A 21,452-nucleotide genomic window follows, 5' to 3' on the forward strand; every position below is an offset into this window, starting at 1 on the left:
GTAGGTTAGGGTAGGTTAGCTAGGAGGTGGTGAGAAGGGAAGAGTAAGCCAAGTTTGGTTTGGGTAGGGTAGGGAAAAGTCAAGTCAAGTAGGCCAGTTCCGTCAAATGAAAGCAAACAGGTAGAGTATAGGAGAGGTGGGGAGGGGAGGGGAGGGTAGTGTAGAATAGAGTAGGTTTGGGTAGGCTAGAGTAGGTTAGGTGGGAGATGGTGAGAAGGGCAGGGTAGGGTACAGTAAAGTATAGTAAAGCAGAGAAGGATAAAACAAACAGGATGATATTATAGGATGGCATAGGGTTTCATTTGTTTATACAGAGTTTTATTGTCGTTGTAAAAAAGCATGCAGTAAGAGAAGACAGCAATTAGTAGTATCTAGACAGGAATCATGAGGATCAATTTAGAATAGTATATTTTAACATGTGTAGTTCTCTGTATGAAGTATTTTTAGTGACGAGTAAGTTTGGGGAGAGGGAGGGAGAGACCGGGAATGAGATGAAGGGATAGAGTGGAGAGGTATATGAGAGAGGAAGTGTGTGAGTTGGGAGAGCAGTGTAATGGCAGGGGACAGGGCTACATGGAGGCGATTTGTTTGTGGCCACCCTTGACAGGATTAAGGCGTTTGGCTGTAGATAGATAGGTGGAAGTTACAGTAGATGCAAGAGAATTCAGCAGTTACCAATATCATTATTACTGTTTTATATTATGGTACGTTTGGTTGATGAAAAGTATATTGGTGTAATAGTATGCTCAGTATATAGACAAGAAAAGGTTAGAAAATATCATAGGGGTAAGAGCTGTGTATGATATGACAGTGAAATGATCAGCATCATCACAGAAGCAGCAACACAGACATTAGGTTAGATTGACTTTTATTGGTTTATTTGGCTTGGTGAAATTGTAATACAGTTTGGTGTGTGTGTGTGTGTGTGTGTGTGTGTGTGTGTGTGTGTGTGGGTGGGTGTGTGGGTGTGGGTGTAGGGTGTTTATAGTCTCAGGAGTAACTTTGCTACAAATTAAGACACTAATCATCAGCATCACGAGAAGCAACCAAACAAAACAGTTACACAGCACCTGGCAACTCATCCCAAGCCTTGCATTCGGCCGTGACTTCCTCATGTATTTACCAACCAACATATTTTCAAGCATTTCAAAAGGACTGATCGATAAGAATGTTTATATTAGCTACAAAACAAGGGCAAGTTAAACTAAAGTGAGTGTAATTTGGATGTGCATAGTTGGTTTGTTTCCATGTGACGGAACTGGGCTAAATACAGTTTAATAATCTTGACTGTGTGAAATTTGATAAGATATGAGGTTAGAGTCTCCTTGGTTACTAGTCAACTTTATCCTCCAAGTTGTGTTAAATCTGGTCATCAACTGAGCTAAAAAGGAGGTATGGATGCTTGTTGGGTGAAAACAGAAAGATTATAATGAAACTCTTAAGGAATAGAGATTAGACTTTTTTTTTTTTTCTTTGTGGGTTCGTGAGGAGAGGGTGAGTGGTAGGATTGGTATGTGGGTGTTGGGAGTGTGAGTCAGTCCTTCTCTCTCTCGCTCACATCACTCACTAACTCACTTCTCTCACTTTGTTCTTGAATTCACCGTGCTAAACGCTGCTTCCTTCTTGCTGGTTTATTCAATCTCTCTCTCTCTCTCTCTCTCTCTCTCTCTCTCTCCACCTTCTTTCTTTTTTCTCGGTTATTCTTAGGTTTCAAATTTGTTCCAGCAGTTTTCAGAAGCTTTCGTTTGGTGCAGAATTTTGGATATTTTGGCAACGCATGACTGACCGATAATTTTTGCATTGATATTTTTTTTTTTTTCGTTTTTATATTTCAGCGTATTGATCGTTGACTTTGACTCTAGCAGCTTCAGTATACTTTCAGAAATTTTAGTACTGTTTTTATAAGTTTACGGAAGTGTTTAAAGGAGGCGCATAATGAGAGAGAGAGAGAGAGAGAGGCGGGATGTCCTTTTATAGTGCTATATTCTTTCCATCTCCTCAGTTTTATTTTCTAATCTGCTTTACTGTTTTAACTATAAATTACTCTGGGTGCTGGGGATGGACACCTTCATGCAGTCGCAATATAACTGGGCGACTCCTTTGTCCGTTTGTACAAATGTCCCTCAACTCGCTCCCTGTCCCTCAAAAGGAGAATGGTGGACCGCAGTCGGGCATTTTCATTCTGTAGTCCCCTTGGTTCACGTTTCACATAATCCTGGGATTGCCACTACTACTACTTTACGCTACTTTAATTATTCAGCCTTAACTATATTTAATGTATATAATATTTTTTTTCCTTTCAGATGGGGTTGCCACTGAAGAACCGCAAGGGGAAGGTGGAAAAGCCCCGACCTTTGAAGATATGCACGCTAGGAGACCAGTCCAGTGAGTATTAGGAGAGAGAGAGAGAGAGAGAGAGAGAGAGAGAGAGGATTTTTCTTTGCTTTCCAAACTACCCGCCAGTTATTCAGGCGGGCTGGAAAGGTTGTAATCTCGCATCACTATAGTTCTTTCGTTTTCACCCTAGGGAACTGGATCATTTTTACCGCTTGAATACTGGGGAAGATTAGATATACCCATCCGTAAAGATCTAATGCACAGTATATAGCATTGATTATACTATCTAGGACTCTAGGGTCTTTGAGCATGACAAACTCTTTCACTCCCAGACATCATTCTGAAGCTGAAATCATCTGGAAGTGACAGGAATTAAATTTATAAATGTGTCATGGAAGTGAAGGGGTAAAATCACAAGAATACAGAAGGAGTAGATTAAATTGGATGTTCGAGTAAGTGGATATATTTATTTTTCCCACTACATTTACACCAGACTTATGCCAGAATTTAAAAAAAAAAAAAAAAAAAAAGACGTAAGTTACAAGTCTTTAATTCTAAGCAGCTTTTCCTGTTTAAACACCCCCCGGAAAACAGTTTAAATCCCCCCTGAGCGCAATTTAAATATCCTTTAATATTTGGGTTTGTTTACACTGGACATGATGCCGTGCTCCTTCCGACCAGTGTGCCACATCTACAGACTTAACCATAGTCGTACAGATTTTGTCGGTATTTTTAAATTGTCTGAGAGTGTTTGAAAAAAAGACTTAATCCTCAGATTTTCATAATGGCCGACATTTTCATAGTAAAACGCGGGATTCGCTTTCTTCGTGGATAAAGAGACACTAGTGAATACAGTAGTTCAGAGGGATCGAGAGGGAGGCTGTGGAAATGTATGAACGTGTAGTCCTCAATACCCACCCATTGTTGCAGATTGTGCTATAGTGGTTTTGACAGAGGTGTCCCTTTGGGGTATCTACAGATTTCTACATATTTTTGGCATCCAGAATCAGATTTTCCAAAACTTGTGGTTACACTGCTTCCGACCAGCGCCATTTTTGCCGCGTGTCTTCCGCAGCCTCCGGTCCTCAGCGCAGTGTTTTATCTCCAGCTGCATGTCTCTTTTTCTTCTTTGTCCCCCACGATGTCTTGCACTTTCACCAGCAGGGATTGTCTTCACTGGGTAAGTGCTTTCGGCTTCATACTCATTTCCTCTCAGCATCATGCCCGTGCTAATGGCTCCGGCTGAACAGCTTCAGCCCCTGAACTCTTTTTTGCATTAATTTGACCATAGAATTTCGTCCTCGTGCAACTTATTTTACATACCTCAGTGGCTCTGCGGCCTTTCCATAGCACCTTTTTGTGACTAGCATCGTTTCAAGAGTTAATCTGTTGTTATAACAGAGCAGTCAAGACGGAGATGCAATTTAAGGAAGGTAACGTACAAAGAGTACTGTATAGTAACAGCGCCGCTGGAATGGAGTACAACCCACACCCTGCACCAAGAACCAACAGTTTTCCCATGCCCCTCCCAGGAAAAAAAATATATATATATATACCGGTATATATATTGTGGCGGTAGCCTGGTGTAATGTCAAAAGGCAACTTTCTTAATTTTTAAGTAATCAAATTACCGGTAGTTGATTTCTAAATTCAGCCCAGGTAAATGGAGACTGCTGTATTTTGTGAAGATGTTAATATCGCTGAAAATTTTTGGCAGGATATTTCGTATACCAGTATAGTAGTTTCATATCATTTACAAAGGCACCAATATGCCTGTGTGCATCAGCCTTGGTCACCTAATTTATATAAAAGAAAATTTGTTGAAAATTATTGGTATAATAATCCGCTGATAGTCAAATGTAACATTATTCAACAAACATCATAATCCGACAAGCAAAAATCTGGCAGAATTAAAGTATTATCCATCATGTTACAGCATTAACCGAGAGCACATACGTCACTTACCAGGTGGGGCTACTCTCCCCACTGAGCTACTTGTGGTGGCAGGAGGGGTCCAGTTCATGGATACACATGGGAATAATTAACAAAATCTTTTACAATATTGTGTATACAGTATGCTGTAGCTGTAGCTATATTTTACTGTGAAATACTGTACTGCTTATGTGGAAAACTCTGTGGCATTATTTTTTCTATGTTCAGATAGTTATACAGTACAATATAGGATTTTTGTAGGGTTAGAGACCCATGTAGAGGGTTGGGGGATAGTATGACGTTATTCGAAAAAATGCACTTTCTGACATGACTAGCATAATTGTGACGGATGATCGTGTATACTTTTTTTTTTATTTTTTAACTAGGCCCAAAATTCGCATCACTCTGCCTTGAATGTTCTGTAGAAATAGATTGGCACTAGATTATGAAGCTAAAAAAGTGCTATGGAAAGCATGTAGGATGGTAGCATTCTCTTTTTCTGCCACAGAGCTACCTTATGTGAAATAAGTTACAAAAGGGCAAAAATCTGGGCCAGGTTAAGGTACAAGGATCATAGTATAATGTTGCCATATTGATTTTTCCCAGCATGAATTTAGCATTGTTAAAGGTTAAAATTTGCTGTTTATGCATTTGTACCCAATGCCCCTGAAAGAGAAACTAGAGGTCAGTGACAGTGCTGGATGACGATAATACTGGTACCCCCTGTGACCTTTCATGACCTTTTGTGAGAGGCTGCAGAGGTGAGTGGATACATGGGGTGGGTTTGACCTCTGCTGAAGTTGTAATCGGTTGTGTATATTCATGTGGGTCTTGGGGCTTACTACCACATCTTCTGTAACAGTTTATTCCTTGCACCACTTCACAGTTATAACCTGTTTACTCTGACTTGGCAAAAAATTGACATCTTTCCATCTTGAAATTCTGTGGCAAGGATTTAGAGCCATAGCTTTGCCTTATTGTACCAATGAGCCATGAGAAATGAATTGCCAAAGGATAAAAATTTCCACCTATTTAAAGTGAAAGAATTCCTGGATAGAGTTCTTCCCTAAGTTGAATAAAATTTTTTGATGATGGCCTGATCATTATGTAAAGTACATAATCGGATTGAAGGGATTAATGTGTTACAGTGCTGAGACATGTTCTGTGTTGCAGTGGAGAGCGTGTTATCCGAAATGGACGTGGTGGCCCAGTACCTGAACTCTTCTACCTGTGATCGCTCTGTCTACCCGGCCATTGTGGCGCTGTGTGAGAACCTCAAGATGTTCGGACCACAGCTGGAGAATGTTTATAAAGGTGGGACGGGTTAGGCTCAGTTTTGGTATGGTGACGTTTTAGGTGTGATTGAAAGTGCTATTTCTACTGAGATGTTTGGCCATGTGGAGAGGATGGAGAATGAGAGACTGACTGGAAGAGTGAATGTAAGTGAGGTGGAGGGGGTGAGTAGGAGGGGAGACTTAAAATGGGATGGAGTGATGGGATATATGAGATGGCATGTGTGAGTTGGAGGAAGGGCAGCTAAATGGTAGAGGGCAGGGCAGCTTGGAGGTGATATGATTATGACCACCCCTTACAAGATAAAGGTGTATGGTAATAGATTGATGGACAGGTAATTTAGTTTGTTATATTAATGATGAATTCATGCCTACTTTCATGTTAAGGTCATGCTGATGAATGAAGTGTTTTTGCCAAAAGGTGATTCCTCAGTAGTTACCTGTTGCTAGATTCCACCTGCATTTTCACATAATTTCTCATGCATAAGTGGAAAGTTTTCTTTATATATATATATATATATATATATATATATATATATATATATATACTGTATATATATATATATAGCCATATTTAAGAGTTTGTGCATCACTGAAAATTGTTTTACCTGAAGCAGCATTTGCTTGGGTGAATCCTTGAAACACAGTGTTTGTAATGGACTTGACTGTCGGTCTGTTAAGGAGGAATAAGCCCATGTTGAAGTGACCTGGTAGTTGTTTACAGGACTGTGCTGTGTATGGTGTCATATGAGTATGTTCCAGTGGTCATTTTCTGGTTCCCCTCAGGACAGTGTGTATGAATATATACACATTAGTACAATGTATGCATACAGCATATATTGCACCAGCAATATTTCATTCATAATATCAGTGCAGTCCTCCCAGTACAGTTAATGGATGTGAGTGGAGTGAAAATATAGTACGTATGTTTTAGTTTTTATAATAAACTTGGAATATATTTAGTTTAGTTTGTTCACACTGGAAGTTGTGAGAGCTGTTAGTGTTACAAGTGCACCATCATGTAGTGTTACATTACACCACAGTGCAGTGTAACTCCTTCTCTTCTCCACAGACCAGCTGGACAAGTGCTACATTTCACTCCGTAATGGTTGCCGTGATGACCGACTGTCTCTGGCTGCCCGTTACCGTCTGCTGGAGGTCATTGAGTTGCGAGCCATGCACTGGCAGCCCAACGAGAACCTCATCAACTACTATAAACAGAAGCTTATTCAGATTGAGGTCAGTTTATTATATCTGTCTGTCAATCCTTTCAGTACAATAGCATCGTTTTCAGTGTACGTGTATTTTTGCGTCCTCTAGATGTTTTTGTGAGTATTGTACTTAAGAAAGGCCACTTGTATTGAGGGGGGTTAATGAAGGCTATATCCAGGTCCCCCAGTTCTAAATATTTCTGAGCTAAATAGTATAGTCTGGTATTAACAGGAATACAGTAAAAAAAGGATTCTGCATAAAGTGTTACCCTGTTCATTACAGTGATACCATTTTAAAATATATTGAGGCTGCCTCTGGACATTTTTATTGAGGCTTGGGAAAACTCCCATCAAGCTGAAAAAGATTAAAACAGTGCCCATCACTTTTGGATGGGGGACTGTTTCCAAGATGAATTAGAGTACCATAACTGGTGGTAACAATAGTATAAAGCATGTCGTGGCACTGAAGGTGTATCAACCTGCTTCCTTGAAGTTGGTTTATAGTTGTTGTAGCAAATATAGCTTTAGTTTATACTTGTTAAGATACAGTTCCTTAATCCCTACCAATCATCTTTTGTTATATATGAGGCGCTCCGAGCCAGAGGGGCAACCGTGCATTTTGCTTATTTGCTTTGACATCTAATTACCAAACTGTAATATACTTTAAACATGTCATTTTTCCACCATTTTAATTGTCTTGGCTAGCACTTTCAAGCTAAACGATAAAATGCATATAAGTATAATTTTACCACTGTATACTGTAATTAGCCATGTCAAAGTTTAACAACTAATTACCGAAAATAAGCAACATGCACAGTCGCCCCTCTGGCTCGAAGTGCCTTATATTATATTACCTTGTATAATTGTTCCTTATTTTGTATATACTGTTATTCACATATTTGTGGTGTTATGATGATGCTTGTAGATGTAGGTGATATTAATGTGATACAGTTTTACCATTATCTTTCATCCAAACATCTTGTTTTGTCTGTGTGCATCATTCCATCTGTTGCACTAGATGAAATCCATTTGGTCATTCTCTTGTTCCCTAAAACCTGACATGGTAATCTTTAGGAGGGTGGTCTAGTTTCCTGGAGAACCATTTGGGATGAAAGTTTTGGGCTTTGTGCAGAGTCAAGGCCCTTGGCTTTTATTTGTTTGTTTTTTTAATAGTACCACTTAAGTATATTTTTCACATTAACTCCTTCAGCCTGCATACATGTTTTGTACTGTATTTTGTTCTAATCAGTACTAGATAATTTGATTCACCTTTCTGTTTTGTGGTAGACAGAGCTGCCATTGTCAAGGCCCTTGGCTTTCATTTGTTTGTTTTTTAATAAAATAGTACCACTTAGGTACAGTATATTTTTCACCTTAACTCCTTCAGCCTCCATACATGTTTTGTACTGTATTTTGTTCTAACACTAGACACTAACATTAACACTAGATAATATGATTCACCTTTCTGTTTTGTGATAGACAGAGCTGCCATTGGCAGGTAAAAAAAAAGAATAACATTTGCTTGTATGGCCAAGGCTTTCGTAAACATAAATGTTAAACATCCCAAGTAAACTGGTCATGGACCCTTGCACCTCGGAAGGGATAATATTGTGCTGGTTGTTAGCATTACCCGGTAGGGTCATTGCATGTGGTGTGTGAAGCCCAGGGAAGCCAAAGCAGTACTGTACCCCCAGAAGCCATCCATGTTTTACTCACCAGGAAGTTGTGATTTCAAACAAATAATGTTACCTCAGGCAGGTGCAGAGATATAGCAGTGTATGCAGGAAGAGGTGGGAAAATATCATCATCGTCATCATCCCAGCCTCTTTTTTCTAATCATAGTAAGAGGTGAGGTAGGATCCAGAAAACATGGAAAAAAAGCTTGACAGGTGAAGAACTAATTACCAGTAGCAGCATAAAGTGAAATGAGCCACTCACTCATTCACTCCCTTTAAGTCCTTGGAATCTTGACTTCACCTCACAGGCATAACCATCTGCACATACTTTGAATGTAATTTTTTTTTTTTTTTTTTTTTTTTAATGCACTGTACTGATGGTGGACTAAAATATGTGTCTTCAGGCGGAGGAAGCTGCACTGGACGAACATTCAAACAACACCTCCGGGCAAACCACCCCCAGCACCCTCCTAACCCCCACCACCACCACCCCTCAGGCCCTCATACCAGCCCTGCAGCAATACCAGCAGGTCAGTATTGTAATTTCTTGTTTGAATGATGGTGATGATTAAAGTTCTCCCTGTTCTGTGTTTTCCTTTTCGTGTCTTTCTGGAAAAAAGGGCATGATGATGACGATGATGATGATGATACAGGTAATATTTTAAAGTCTATCCATTCTTTCCCTGTTTTAGTACCAGCAGGCCCTGTACCAGCCAAACCAATCACCACAGACCCCTACCCCATCACACCCACCCACCCCCACCCTGCTGGGGCCAGGAGAAATCATACGCAGCTCCGGCAAGTTCGCTAAACCCACACGCATACCCGGCAAGAATTACTGCAAGGATGAGGTGGTCATTCGCAATGCTGACTCTGGCAAGGGTAAGTTATGGACTTGAGATTTACAGTATTTTATATTTAGCCATATTTTTTCAGTCTTAATTAGCAGAAGATACAGTGTAAGGAAGTCTCTTGGTAACAGGACAGAAAAGAAACAATTATTTACTGTTAATGAATAGCAAATACATAATCAGCTTAATGGAAATATCTGGAGTGACAGTGACTTAATAATGTGAATACCTTTTTATAATGGAGGTTTATGTCTGTGAGGTGGAAATGTGATTAGGATGATGATAATTATCCTATACAGTACTGTACTAAAGTTTGAAAGCCTGTCCCCTTTCATCACATTAGCCTATAAATTTCATGCAAGATTTCTTCACCTTTATGCATGAATCCCAAACTCCAGCACTGAACAAGAGCTGTGGCAGCCTTTACACTCGAGCTTGTTGGTGTTTTGTGGTGTGGTGTGGTGTGCAGCTCTCAACACATGACCAAACTTTACTGACAACGAACTAGTAGACTTGAAACTTAGGGCTGTATTGTCATTGACTAAGGAGGCTCCCCAGCACATTTTCCTCACCATTTAATATCTGCTTAAAAAGTTGGTATTGTATTATGTATATATGCTACAAAAATACAACACAAAAATATAATACACATAGAAGGGGTTGAATGTTAATGTGAAACATGTGAAAGAAATAATAAAGGAAGAGTTGCTTGTCTCTGAAGTTACAAGAATGCAGCCCATGAGCTGTGAAATGGGCTGCTTGCTGATCTTGTGGAGTAATTTTAAAGCATATGAGTGTGTGGTGGTCATATTTCTATACTGTGAGAATCGTGTATGACTTTCTGTGCAAATAATTGTCAACAGTGAGTAAACTTAGGTGGCCTGCAGCTGTCAGTGCCAAAGAGGTGTACAGTATATACATTGGTAAATTAATAACATCTTGCCAAATTATCTACTTTTGGCCATTTATATAGAAGTCACCTGAGTCAAGCAATGGTTCCTAGTCATTTCAGGGTATACCTGCTTTTCTAGGACCAGCTTCATTAACAGGCTACTGCTGCAGTGATTACTAAAAGTGGCAGTAACTCTGCTGTACCATAGTGCAGTATATATGTCGGTAGTATCAAAACAAGCATATGGTAAACATGCTGGTGAGCCAGTAAGGTAGTAACATTGATGTGAATCTGGATGCTGAATAGCTGTGGGGACCTGAATACCCTCCTCCCCCCTTATTTTTTGTTGGCATATTGATGTGACAACCCTACCACTTAGCACTTGGGTTTTGGGCAGCTTTATACCTCATGCAGCACAATAAAGGGGGGAGGTGGAAGTTTAGTACTGTATCTGATATGTCTCCAAAGAAGTGAGTCTGGCTCTAGATCTAACCACTCCATATGAACACAGAACATTGGGTTGGTGATATTGTTTGATGTATTGGTAAAGGGAATAATAACATCTTAAATGTTGAGCATGCATAGTGACAAAGAAATACTGTAGTTAGATGTGTCCACCTATGAGCACTGACACCACTAGGTTATACAGTAAATTTTACTTAATACTTGACCTTCTAGCCCAAGAGAGTCCATCTCCAGTGGTTGCACAAATTGACTTCCATATGACTACTAGTTCCCTTCAGTCAGATCATATTCTGTATTTTAGTTGACAGCAGATTATTTTTAGTTTAGTATAGGAAAGGCGTCTTTGAATGGGAGTGGGATAGAAATTATTTTTGTTAATGTGTTTCAGCATGGTGACATTTGGTTAATGCCTGATAATTTTATTCTCCCAAAGAAAGAAGTGTGTGGGATGAAAGGGTTAAACTTGATGATTTATATTACCATGACTGAAATGTGAAACCTTTAGTGACTTGTTTTGCCATGTACTGGACCTGTTATGTAGTGACATGTGACCCGGGCTGACCTGACCTCTCTCTGCACAGTGATGGGCATCAAGGGACGGCGGGTGCACATGATTGAGGAACTCTCCGAAACCATCATCTCATTCCAGCGAGGTAAACCACTCCTCTCTCTCTCTTTCTTTACTTGGCAGTCTTGGAATTTCTGCTGGGTATTCACCCCTCAATATGCATGCATGTTTTCCTGTATTATGTCAGCTTGAACAGTGATGTGCTTTTCACTGCATGTTCTGCTTGTTTCTATGTATCTTGACTCTTTTGTAAGTGTTAATGGAGCTGTTTTTTGTACTGCTATAGTGCAACCCTGACCCATACATGAGTACAAGCTTCTCCCTGTAAACTTTTAGCAGGGTGGGATTCACTTTTTATTTTGGTTAAGAGTAATGTGTATGTCACAATTGAATGACTGTGTGGGAATTTAATTTCATTCATTCATTAATCATCTGATCCAGTGTTGCCCCATGAGGAGCATAGGAACCTGGGGCTAGGCAAATGGGTCCTGACATTTAAGATGAGAGTGACCATTATCACTCATTCGCGAGTGGTATTACGTGAGCAATAAACCCCAAGCGCCCCTAGGATGTAAATCTGCACTGGCTCATTCCGATTGGAGCACCTTAATTACCCACTAAACCACCAGGTACCATAATTTGGTTATATGGTTACCATCTAGCATAGTAAATGGTTTCCTGGTGCACAGGAAACCATTTGGCTTGTCACTCAGTGTAGAGTCACCCATAGACAGAAGGAAGAGGAAAGAATGAAGGAAAGAAAGACAGAAGAAGTAGGAGAGAAAGAAGGAAGGAAGATGTTGGTTAAGAAATAAGTAAATGCAAAAAATTGTCACTGACAGTCCCGGACTGCATTTAGTCATCTGTAAGGATTTATGAACAAGCACACAGTATAAAGTTCTGTGCCCTATCAATGCTTTGAAGAGGTGCAGTGTGTAGAGGATGTCCCTGCAAGTCCTTTATAATCATTGTGGATAAAAAGGACAACTGTTATCACCTACCCAGTTGTTATGAAGTTGCCAGTGGTGTATTTGTGTTCTTCCATCTCAGTGTATATAAGAATGTTCCCCCCTATGAAATACTTGAAGGTCCAGGTTGGGCCGAAAGTGTTTTATCACCACAATGAATCCGTTTTCCAACTGTGGGTATAATTTTTCAGTCTTCCTTCCTTCTCACCAGTTGCCCCAGGAGCCAGAGAGCGGCTGGTGCAGATCACAGGACCAGCTGAGGAGAACATTAAGTGAGTGTTGGCTTATTTGTATTTTGTTATGGTTATTTTATCATCACCTAGAGGAAATTAGTGTGAAAAGGGTATATGTGAGTGAATTTGAAGGTTAAACAAGAGTGGCATGGAAGACCAAGAGAAAGCAAGTTAGGGAATATTGATGTTGAGGAAGCAGAACCACTGAGTGGATGAAAAGAGGAGCGCGGTAGCTCGGTTGTAGGGTGTTGGGCTCGTAATCGTGAGGTTGCAAGTTCTCTCCCGGCTTGGTGCTGGGAGGGGTAGCGCTCTCCTGTAACCCTAGCAGGGCTATATGATCTGGTGAGGTCTAGCTCGGGAATTAATCCCTAAAAATCAATCAATGAGTGGATGAAAAATGTTTGGATAGTCACTGAACATGAACTGCATCTGTTTTAAATCAGTATCAGCGGAATAGCTCCAGTTCATAGTTATATATAAAGTGTATGTACAGTAAAATTGTAAAGAAATGAGTGTGGATGGTTAGTATCTGTTAGGTGAAACCAAGGTATCAGAAGCGTGAATGATAGTGTGGTCCGTTTCACTGGGCATACAGTTTGATTTAATTTTGTATTTTAATTATTTATATATGTTTTGTGTTCTCTTTATAGATATAACCTTACCTTGTCTTACAGGTAAGGATTAGGGTTAGAATGATGGTGATGATGATGATGAAGAGATTAGGACATTAATGATTATGACTAACAGTGATGATGATATTCATGCTGATGATGAATAATTTTGATGATAATGCTAATACCAAAGTTTAATTATGTGCACTTCAATGCCTCAGTCAAGCAAAGCACCTAATCGAGGAGACCATCCGTCGCAATGCCTCCCCCGTCCGAGGCGATGAGAGGGGTTCGATCTTCACCACACTCGGAGGGTCATCGTCTTCCATTTCTTCACACACCTCGGATGAAACACTCCAAGGTTGGGGTTTCTTATTACTCAACTTTATTTGCCTCTCTGTCTTAGGATTGCTTTGAAAGGAACAGAAATGATTATGGTATATCAGATAGCACATGAGGTAATCAAAGAAAGTGCAGACATGTCTCTCACACAGTAGAACAACCCTTTCCCCATCCTTTTCGTTCAACATTCTCTTCTGTACCATATAATTTCTGTTTCTAATGACACTGCCTTTGATTTCACCTCCAACAGCATTCTTTGGCACCCTATGTATGTTTATTATTTGTTGGATATATATCCTTACCATCAAAATGTATTTCTTTGGTTCAAGATGTAATGTTATGTGGTATATGTAGGATATCATACATAACAAGGTCACCATCGTCATAATTACTGTAAAGGAAAATAATGATTCTTTCTTTTCTTATTTTAGCAAAAACTTTTGTAAACCATTTTAATCAGATAAAGGTGGTTAATGGGTTTATGGCCCATTCTCTGGACACTCCATTCATAGTTGTGGTACATTGGTCCTTTCCAATTTCTGTTACTGGATCCTGCCCACCCTGTTTATTAATGGGAAATAATGTTAGAGCACTGCTGCTGATGTATGTGATGAGTGTGATATTTAAGAACTGTATTTAACACTCAGCGTCCATCCCAGTGCTGCGGCGGCAACTGTCTCTGGATGAGATGGCCCTCAGTGAGTTGCAAAATACATATTGGTTATCATCACAGAAAATAAAGCAAATATTGAACTCTGCTATATATAAACTATTGTGCCGTATATGGTATCTCGTTAGTTGGCCAGATGTATCAGCTTGTTCTTAGATATCAGGACTACTAGAAAATGCTTTAGGTGTTTTGTTCCTTTAGTTAGGCTGTCTTTTCTATGAGGTATGTGAAAAGTATTAGTGTAGTAGGAGACAGAAGGTGTGCCTGATGTTGAAGTGTGCATTGGGGATGGTGGATTGAGGTGGGGCAGTGTGAAGTATAAGAGCGTGGGGTATGGCAGAATAAGTGCATATTGACTCCCCTAATGCATTGTACTATATTGATGGAATTAATAATCAAAGTTGGATTAGAAATTACCCCCTCCCCACTTTTTTTTTATTTTTTATTTTTGTAATTATTATTATTTCTGTAAATGCTTTCAGAACCACTGCATTTATTATTACTGTAGTTTGGTGTAGAATTTCTTTTCATGTTTTGAGTATGTTAGTGTATTTGTTAAATTTCAGTGATATTTCTGAAGTACTGTATGTGGCTCATTTGTGGATGCATTTTTAATGGTAATGTTTGAAGAAATAGTGACATGTGATGCATTGACATGATGATGATGATGATGATATTTTCTCTCATCCCTTACTGGGGGTGGTGGTGCAGGGTCTAAGAGGAACACCCTGGTACACAGTCCTACTGGTGGAGATGAACCTCTTGGAGAATACCGCTATACAGTCACCAGGGGACAGCACGCCCTCAGGATCACCGGCAACAATCTACACCTTGTTAGGGTACGTAGAACCTGTTTGTTTTTACCCAGCATTTAGTAGCCATTTGTACAACCTGAATGCTGAGTCAGGATACAGTAAAATTCAGTGATCCCCAGGTGAATGACATAGAGTACTACGGTAAGTTCAGGTACCATGAAATTTGATGATTCACAGTTAAATTAGGTTGGAATGAATCTCCCTTGTTACACGTAAACTCAGATCTCTAATCTTGTGTTGGTTTCTCCCAGACGGCCAAGCTGGTTCTGGATGAGTTCTTCAATGGTGAACGTAACCTCAACAATATCGCGTCTCTCCTTAGCTCTGATGGCTCCAGGTACAATAATTCCTCATTTAACATTGTACTGTACATATGTCCCTGAAAACCACCCTGTCCATTAAAAAATCACAAAATGGAGGCAATGTTCTTGCTAGAATGGTTTGTTTTTAAATATGTAGTATAAAGAAATTCTAAATCAAGCCTGCAAATCAGAGTCAGAATAAAGTTAATATTGTGACTAGATGTGTCTGTATTTAATAAATAAGCAATGTAAAGGAATGGGGATAAATGCTGGTGTGAGTTATATCACCTCTGACCCATCACTGTGCATCCTGACTGCTTTTTGTTTCAGTCCTGGCCAAGGTAGCAAAGTTGCGTCATATTCCCCTACGAGTGAAAGAGCCGCTGAGTCACCCACGGCTGCCCCACCCCCATCCCAGCAGGTGCGCCAGACCTCCCCCCGTGCCCACTCCCCACCCACATCTGATCTCGACCCAAACGCAGAAAGCTTCAAGGGTGTCGTCACCGTTCTCCGCCAGCCTTTGTTTCCATCATCGTCTAAGTATGCATCTTCTCCTTTTCTGTGTTGTCCTCCCATGTCTCTCTTTCATCTTGTCTTGCCTCTTCTCTTTTTCTCCTCTCCTCTCCTCTCCTTTTTATTCCAAGTACAGCTTCTTATCCATTTGCCACCAGTACATTACCTGGATTCATATTTCTGGTACTCATTTACATGGATGAAAAGAGAGAGTTCACCATCCTCCACCAGCCCATTTCTATGGTCATCTATGTGTGGCTCGTTATCCATGTGGATTTAGTACAGCATTCTGTAACATATTTCAAGATGGATATAGATTTAAATAAAGCAGGAAATAAGTGAAAGCTATAATGTTCTGTGATCCCACCTGACATTAGCCAGTGTGGTCTGATCAGGAAATCCATCAGGAGATCAGCATTTTGATAAGCAAATAAATAGATTGATAAGTAGGTAGATTTATGGATACAATAGATAGGCATGTAAATAGGTAGAAAAGTGGATTAACCATCATTAAATGATCCTAATCTTGACTTATACATAACAACCAGGGAAGCCATTGAGAGTGCGGAGAGCAGCAGCAAGCCGGGTGACCTGAGCTCCAAGAACCGACGTGCGCTGTTCCAGAAGACCAGCGAGGACAGAGCCAGTGAGTACAAAGCGAGCAAGAGAGAGAGAGAGAGAGCAAAAGGGAGAAAAAGAGAGTTCTTGAAGACTAGTGAGAACAAAGCCAGTGATGAGTACCAATGGGCGTCTTTGGCATTGGTGTTGTGGTTGTGTGAGTTTGGGGAGACAGTGTGGTGGTGTTTTGGTTTCATAAGAGTCTGGGGAGTCTTCTTAGTGCTATGAGAGTTTTGGGATGCATCATTTCAGTATTTTCTTTTTTTCTTTTTTACAGCACCATCATAAGAACAGGAAAGAAATGCATCTCCATATATAAATTTTTTTTTGCAAGTTCTCAGGACACCATTTTTATTTTCAAGAGGAAACCTGTGTGTGTGTGTGTGTTTGTGTGTGTTGGTATGTAGGTAGGTAGGTGTGGACACACTGATGTAGGTTTCTTGAGAGCTGAAGACAATAACGGAATATTGCAATGGAGTTTTAGGGAACGAGTATAGTGTTATGTATGTTTTTGGATGCACTGTCACTAGAGGTAGATGTCATTATGTTGGGAAAGTTTTGAGATGTACACTTGCTCCAAAAGATATCAGAAAATTTCCCATTTTAAGTTCTGAAACATTGGATGAAGCATTTGAAAATCTCCATTAGTTTCATGAGTGTATGCATGCTGTCTTGATCACAGTAACCTAAAAACAGAAGCTACAACATAATGAAATGCATTTTCCATTCAAAAATATTTGCATTAATAAAAAGTATGAACAGCGACCACACTTATGTTGGAACTGTTAGTCACCTGTTTTCAGATACTTCCTGGAGCAAGTGTTGATGATTCTGCTCAGTTTGGATGAACCCCTCATATTGATACCATACAGTATGTTAATATGCTTTGAATTCATATATCAAGACATTTGCAAGTATATGCAAGTTTATGCAGAGTGTTATTTAAAATATAAATTTTTTAGTGCAGTTACTTCCCCTTAAATGTTCAGGACTTGGGTAGTCTAGCCTGGAGTCCATATACCTTGTGTGGGGTAATATAAGACTAGCTGTGACTATTTTACTGTTATTGATTTATTATGCTTCAGAATTTTTACCATTACATATATTAGTTTACAGTTGACTCTGTTAGATGATCAGCTTTTTAAAATTACTTGAGTTATAACTAACCAGTGTGACCTTACTTAACCTGGTGAGAGTTAACTGGACTTGTTGGCCTGGTATGGCTTAACTAATAATTGTGACTTGCAATATTCATTTTATGACCATAATGACTACTCTCACATTAACTTGGCCTAAAATTTCCACCTCTTGGCTATGAATGTAGGGTAGTAACAAGAGACTAACAGTAGAATATGATGGTAATCATGAAGAAGTGCTGTGGAAAGGATGTAGAGCCATATCATGGTCTCTTTCCACCCCAGAGCTACTTGAAATAAGTTGTAAAACAATGACTATCTTGGCCAAGTTAAGGTGAAAAGAGTGTAGCATCGGCTGAAAGTCCTCATTGTAAGTTGCATTGATGGAGCCTTTATAAATGATATGGCAATATGATACGATTTTCCTGTTAACCCCTCCTGCCTGAGGATGTCATTTTATTTTTTCTTGCTTTTATCATGTTGTTATTTGTTGTAAGAAAGCACACAAGTACAGTACTGTAGTGAGGGGGTTAATGAAGGCTGTGTCCAACCCCTCATGTTTGTTCACAGTGTCTTTCTGGAGTTGTATGAAATTGTCTAGTGATGGCAAGAATAAAACAAAATGAACATCATATTGAATGGGTTAAATCCGTAGAAAATTACAAATATTGCCAATTATATTTCCAGTCTTACCTTTATACCCTATTTGTCAGTGTTCCCTCAATCAACAGTTACTTTTGATTTTTTTTTTTTACATACGCGGCTTAAAATGAGGACTACTGGTAGAGTTGCAGACAGTAATACTGATCCACATTTTAGTGAAAAAGTTATGAAACTCCAACACAGTATTCTCAGAAGTTTGTTGGACTATGAGGATCACATAACTGGATTCAAAAGTTGTTGCTCATTTGCTTTTTTTTAGTAGTTTAGTGGATCAATATTCATGTCTGCAGTTGGACTTGAGTTTCACCTGATTAGGTCTTACTATTGACCTCAGCAAACTTTTGACCCGGCCTGACAAAATGTGTTGTCAGGTGACCTATTGCATGACCGAACGTGTAGGGAGCAAAGAGGGGTTAGAGTCAGGAGGCATCGCAGTCACCAGTTATCATGCCAGAAATTTGATGAAGAGGAGGAGTGTAATTTGTGGTGGAATTTTCTCAAGACCTGTTTATAACTGAAGATGATCATTATCATCACCGCCACCATCATGATCATCATAATAGTTCTATCTCAGTTTCTCGTAATAGAGTAGGGAGGATCCAGGATCAGGAAAACAAAGATAAAGTTGAAACTGTGAATAATTTGCCCAGATCTTGAAGCTCAATTAATTCCAGGTGGACATTTAATTGAATGTACTTTCAATGTGGAATGCGCACACACACAAATAATATCATTATCATTTTCCCTCCCTAAGGATGGGATGAAGCACAATATGCTAAATCCTGAAAATAATTGTTAGAGAAGAAATGCTGGTGAGTCTCATTTGCCCATGAAAATATTTCTTAGCCGTCTGAAATTATGAGTTTTGACCTTGGTGTTGATGTGGTTTGCTGGTTAAAATGACAAAGAAAGAATGGCAGCCTTCCAGGACATGATCCCAAAGAAGTGACTGTAGGCTTGTTAATCATAAACAGTAATGCCACCAAGGGAAGTAGGCTGATCATCTAGCATTAAAAGTGTAATATTGGGCTATAACTTTTCAGGCGTAGCCCCCCAAACCTCAGAGGAGTTAAATTGTGATTGGCAGTCATTGTGTTGTGGGTATCTGACACGTCCTGTTGTCCATAGGCTATATTCTGGGTGGCATAGGAGGCTTCATAGCACTTTTCCTTAGTAGTTTATTTTGTATATTACTCCATTACATTCTTATGTATGTTATTTTCATAGTTTTGCTCTCAGCATAGTTTGCATCCTTAATGTAGTTTTGCTCTCAGCATAGTTTGAATCCATAATATACTGGAGGATAATGAGGTGGAATGTACAGAACAAGTTACTAAGGAAGAGGTGCTAGGACACCTTGTGTGCCCAGCCAGTAACATAGCGTAGTGAAGGCACTGTACACAGTGATGATTAGTGTTGGTGGTGGAGATAGTGTTGGACTGACTGGTACATCCTGTAGTCAATAACTTAGTCATTTGAAAGTGTATTAGACAAAATTTCATTCTAACTTGGGCTGTCTTCTAGCCTTATTAGGCTTGCTAGCACCTTCTTAGAGATTTAGTTTATATATTGTATGTATATAACGTCTTGAATCCTGTGTACATCATACTGATTTTGCAGTAGTTTGTATAAATAAGATACATGAGAGTATCATCTGAAATGTCAGGACCAATTTGCCTAGCCCTGGGCTCCTACGCTCCTCATGGGGCAACGTAGGATTGGATGATGGATGGATGAGAATATGAACATGCCATCATCATCAGGTCTGATTCCTTGCTTGTTCCTGGGAACCAACCAACGGGAGATGACCATATGCAGAAATAAAGTGAACTAATAAAGGGGTGCTAGGGAGTTTGCTGAGCTCATGAAAATACAGCTCTTACTCCTTTGAAAAGTTTTAACACAAGCCAGTTATAGCTTAGTGTATTGAAACTTTGTGAGCTGAACCGTATATCAGTTGCTGACATTGGGGTTGGTCTTCCCCAGGTGACAGCTGTGGGCCGCCCTCCCCCTCCAGCCCCTCTTGTTCCCCCACCCCGGATGCCGTTCCCCCTCAGCCCGCTCCCCGCCGCGCCTACACCCGTGCCTTCCTTGTGCAGTGTGCATCCTCCCCCCTCAGCCGCCTCACCCCATCCACGTGGTCGCGGGTGGTGCGCAACACGCCTCTCGTGCTCAAGAAGGTGGAGTGTTATTAGTGCCCTCCCACACTCGCTCACTTACCCCCTTGCTTACTGACTCACTCTCTTACATATCCTTTGCTCACTATCTCCCTCATGCACCCCAAGTCCCTCACTCTTTTACTCCTTTCTCCATTGCTCACTCTCTCAGTCTGTCTTGTTCTCCCACCCCTTGTCGCACCTACACCCCTGCCTTTCTTATGCAGTATGCCTCCTTTCAGCTGCCTCTTGCCATCCATGTTGTTGAAGGAGCTTGCAACATGGCTCAAGCTGAATGTGGTGCAGTGTTGCCTCCTCTTTCGCATACTCATACTGACCTTAATCACTGTAACCTAGCCCAGCGAAATATTAACCTTGACTGTAAGTAAACCTAACCTGGCATGACCTAACCTCACTTCACCTAATGACCTGAACTGACCTCTCCTCTCCTCACAGACCTCACTAACCCCGTGGCATAATACTCTGACAACCTAGGCTAACATAACCTCATTGTCAGTGTAAAGAAATCCAACCTAACCTCTGTAATGACTTGCCATAACCTAACTCGGATCAGATCATATGCAACTTCTCAAATTGAAGTTTGGTTTAACCTGTCCTAACTTCCCACATGATTCGAATATACTTTAAATCATGCATAACTTAGACTTGGTATTGTTACTTGATGTAAGTAACCCCTACAAGTCTGCAGTGACCAGATTTCATTGCACCTAAACTTTGCTAATTTTACTTTAGTCAGCCAGTTTTATCTGACCTGACTTAATTAAGCTACAGGTAAAACAGTTTGTACCTGGCAGCTTCTTGATATACACTCTTCTGACTTGACCAGACTTAAACCAACTCAACCTTCCTGCCACTATACTTGATCTAATGTAGCTGAAGAACCTGACCTAACCTAATACTGTATTCTCTCTCTCTCTCTCTCTCCACGTGACTTGACGTAACTTAATCTAGCCTGTCTCCAGGATATGCGTGTAATTGCATGTTAACTCAGTGCCTTCCCTGACAACTGTCGTGCCTTTCACTGTTCACAAAATTACAATGGATGTGTACAGTACTTGATGTACTTTTTATAAAGTAAAGGAATAGTTACTACATAAAAGTCATCTAAGAAGTATTTGGATCAGGTCATAAACAAAAGAGGGTTAGGATGCATTTTAAATTTCTGGTTTTCATTGGCTTC

The 21,452-nt window shown here is 40.0% G+C and overlaps 1 protein-coding gene across 3 annotated transcripts in view; it reads left to right on the top strand.

Moving 5' to 3' along the window:
* Positions 1-21,452, top strand: part of mxt (Eukaryotic translation initiation factor mextil) — a 64,733-nt gene that overhangs the window by 34,821 nt on the left and 8,460 nt on the right. For 2 of the 3 annotated variants that reach the window (XM_080266672.1, XM_080266673.1), the window contains exons 2-14: positions 2,304-2,385; positions 5,443-5,583; positions 6,634-6,800; positions 8,853-8,978; positions 9,141-9,330; positions 11,238-11,309; positions 12,404-12,464; positions 13,258-13,397; positions 14,760-14,887; positions 15,115-15,200; positions 15,496-15,705; positions 16,227-16,324; positions 20,082-20,275. In XM_080266672.1, coding sequence (XP_080122798.1) covers positions 2,304-2,385; positions 5,443-5,583; positions 6,634-6,800; positions 8,853-8,978; positions 9,141-9,330; positions 11,238-11,309; positions 12,404-12,464; positions 13,258-13,397; positions 14,760-14,887; positions 15,115-15,200; positions 15,496-15,705; positions 16,227-16,324; positions 20,082-20,275 — 1,695 coding nt within the window. The remainder of the gene's footprint in view (positions 1-2,303; positions 2,386-5,442; positions 5,584-6,633; positions 6,801-8,852; positions 8,979-9,140; positions 9,331-11,237; positions 11,310-12,403; positions 12,465-13,257; positions 13,398-14,759; positions 14,888-15,114; positions 15,201-15,495; positions 15,706-16,226; positions 16,325-20,081; positions 20,276-21,452) is intronic. The other variant, XM_080266674.1, reaches the window with a different exon arrangement.

This window comes from Coenobita brevimanus, chromosome 21 (genome assembly GCF_032717465.1).
Source record: "Coenobita brevimanus isolate Jiangsu-jjx chromosome 21, ASM3271746v2, whole genome shotgun sequence".
Lineage (NCBI taxonomy): Eukaryota > Metazoa > Arthropoda > Malacostraca > Decapoda > Coenobitidae > Coenobita > Coenobita brevimanus.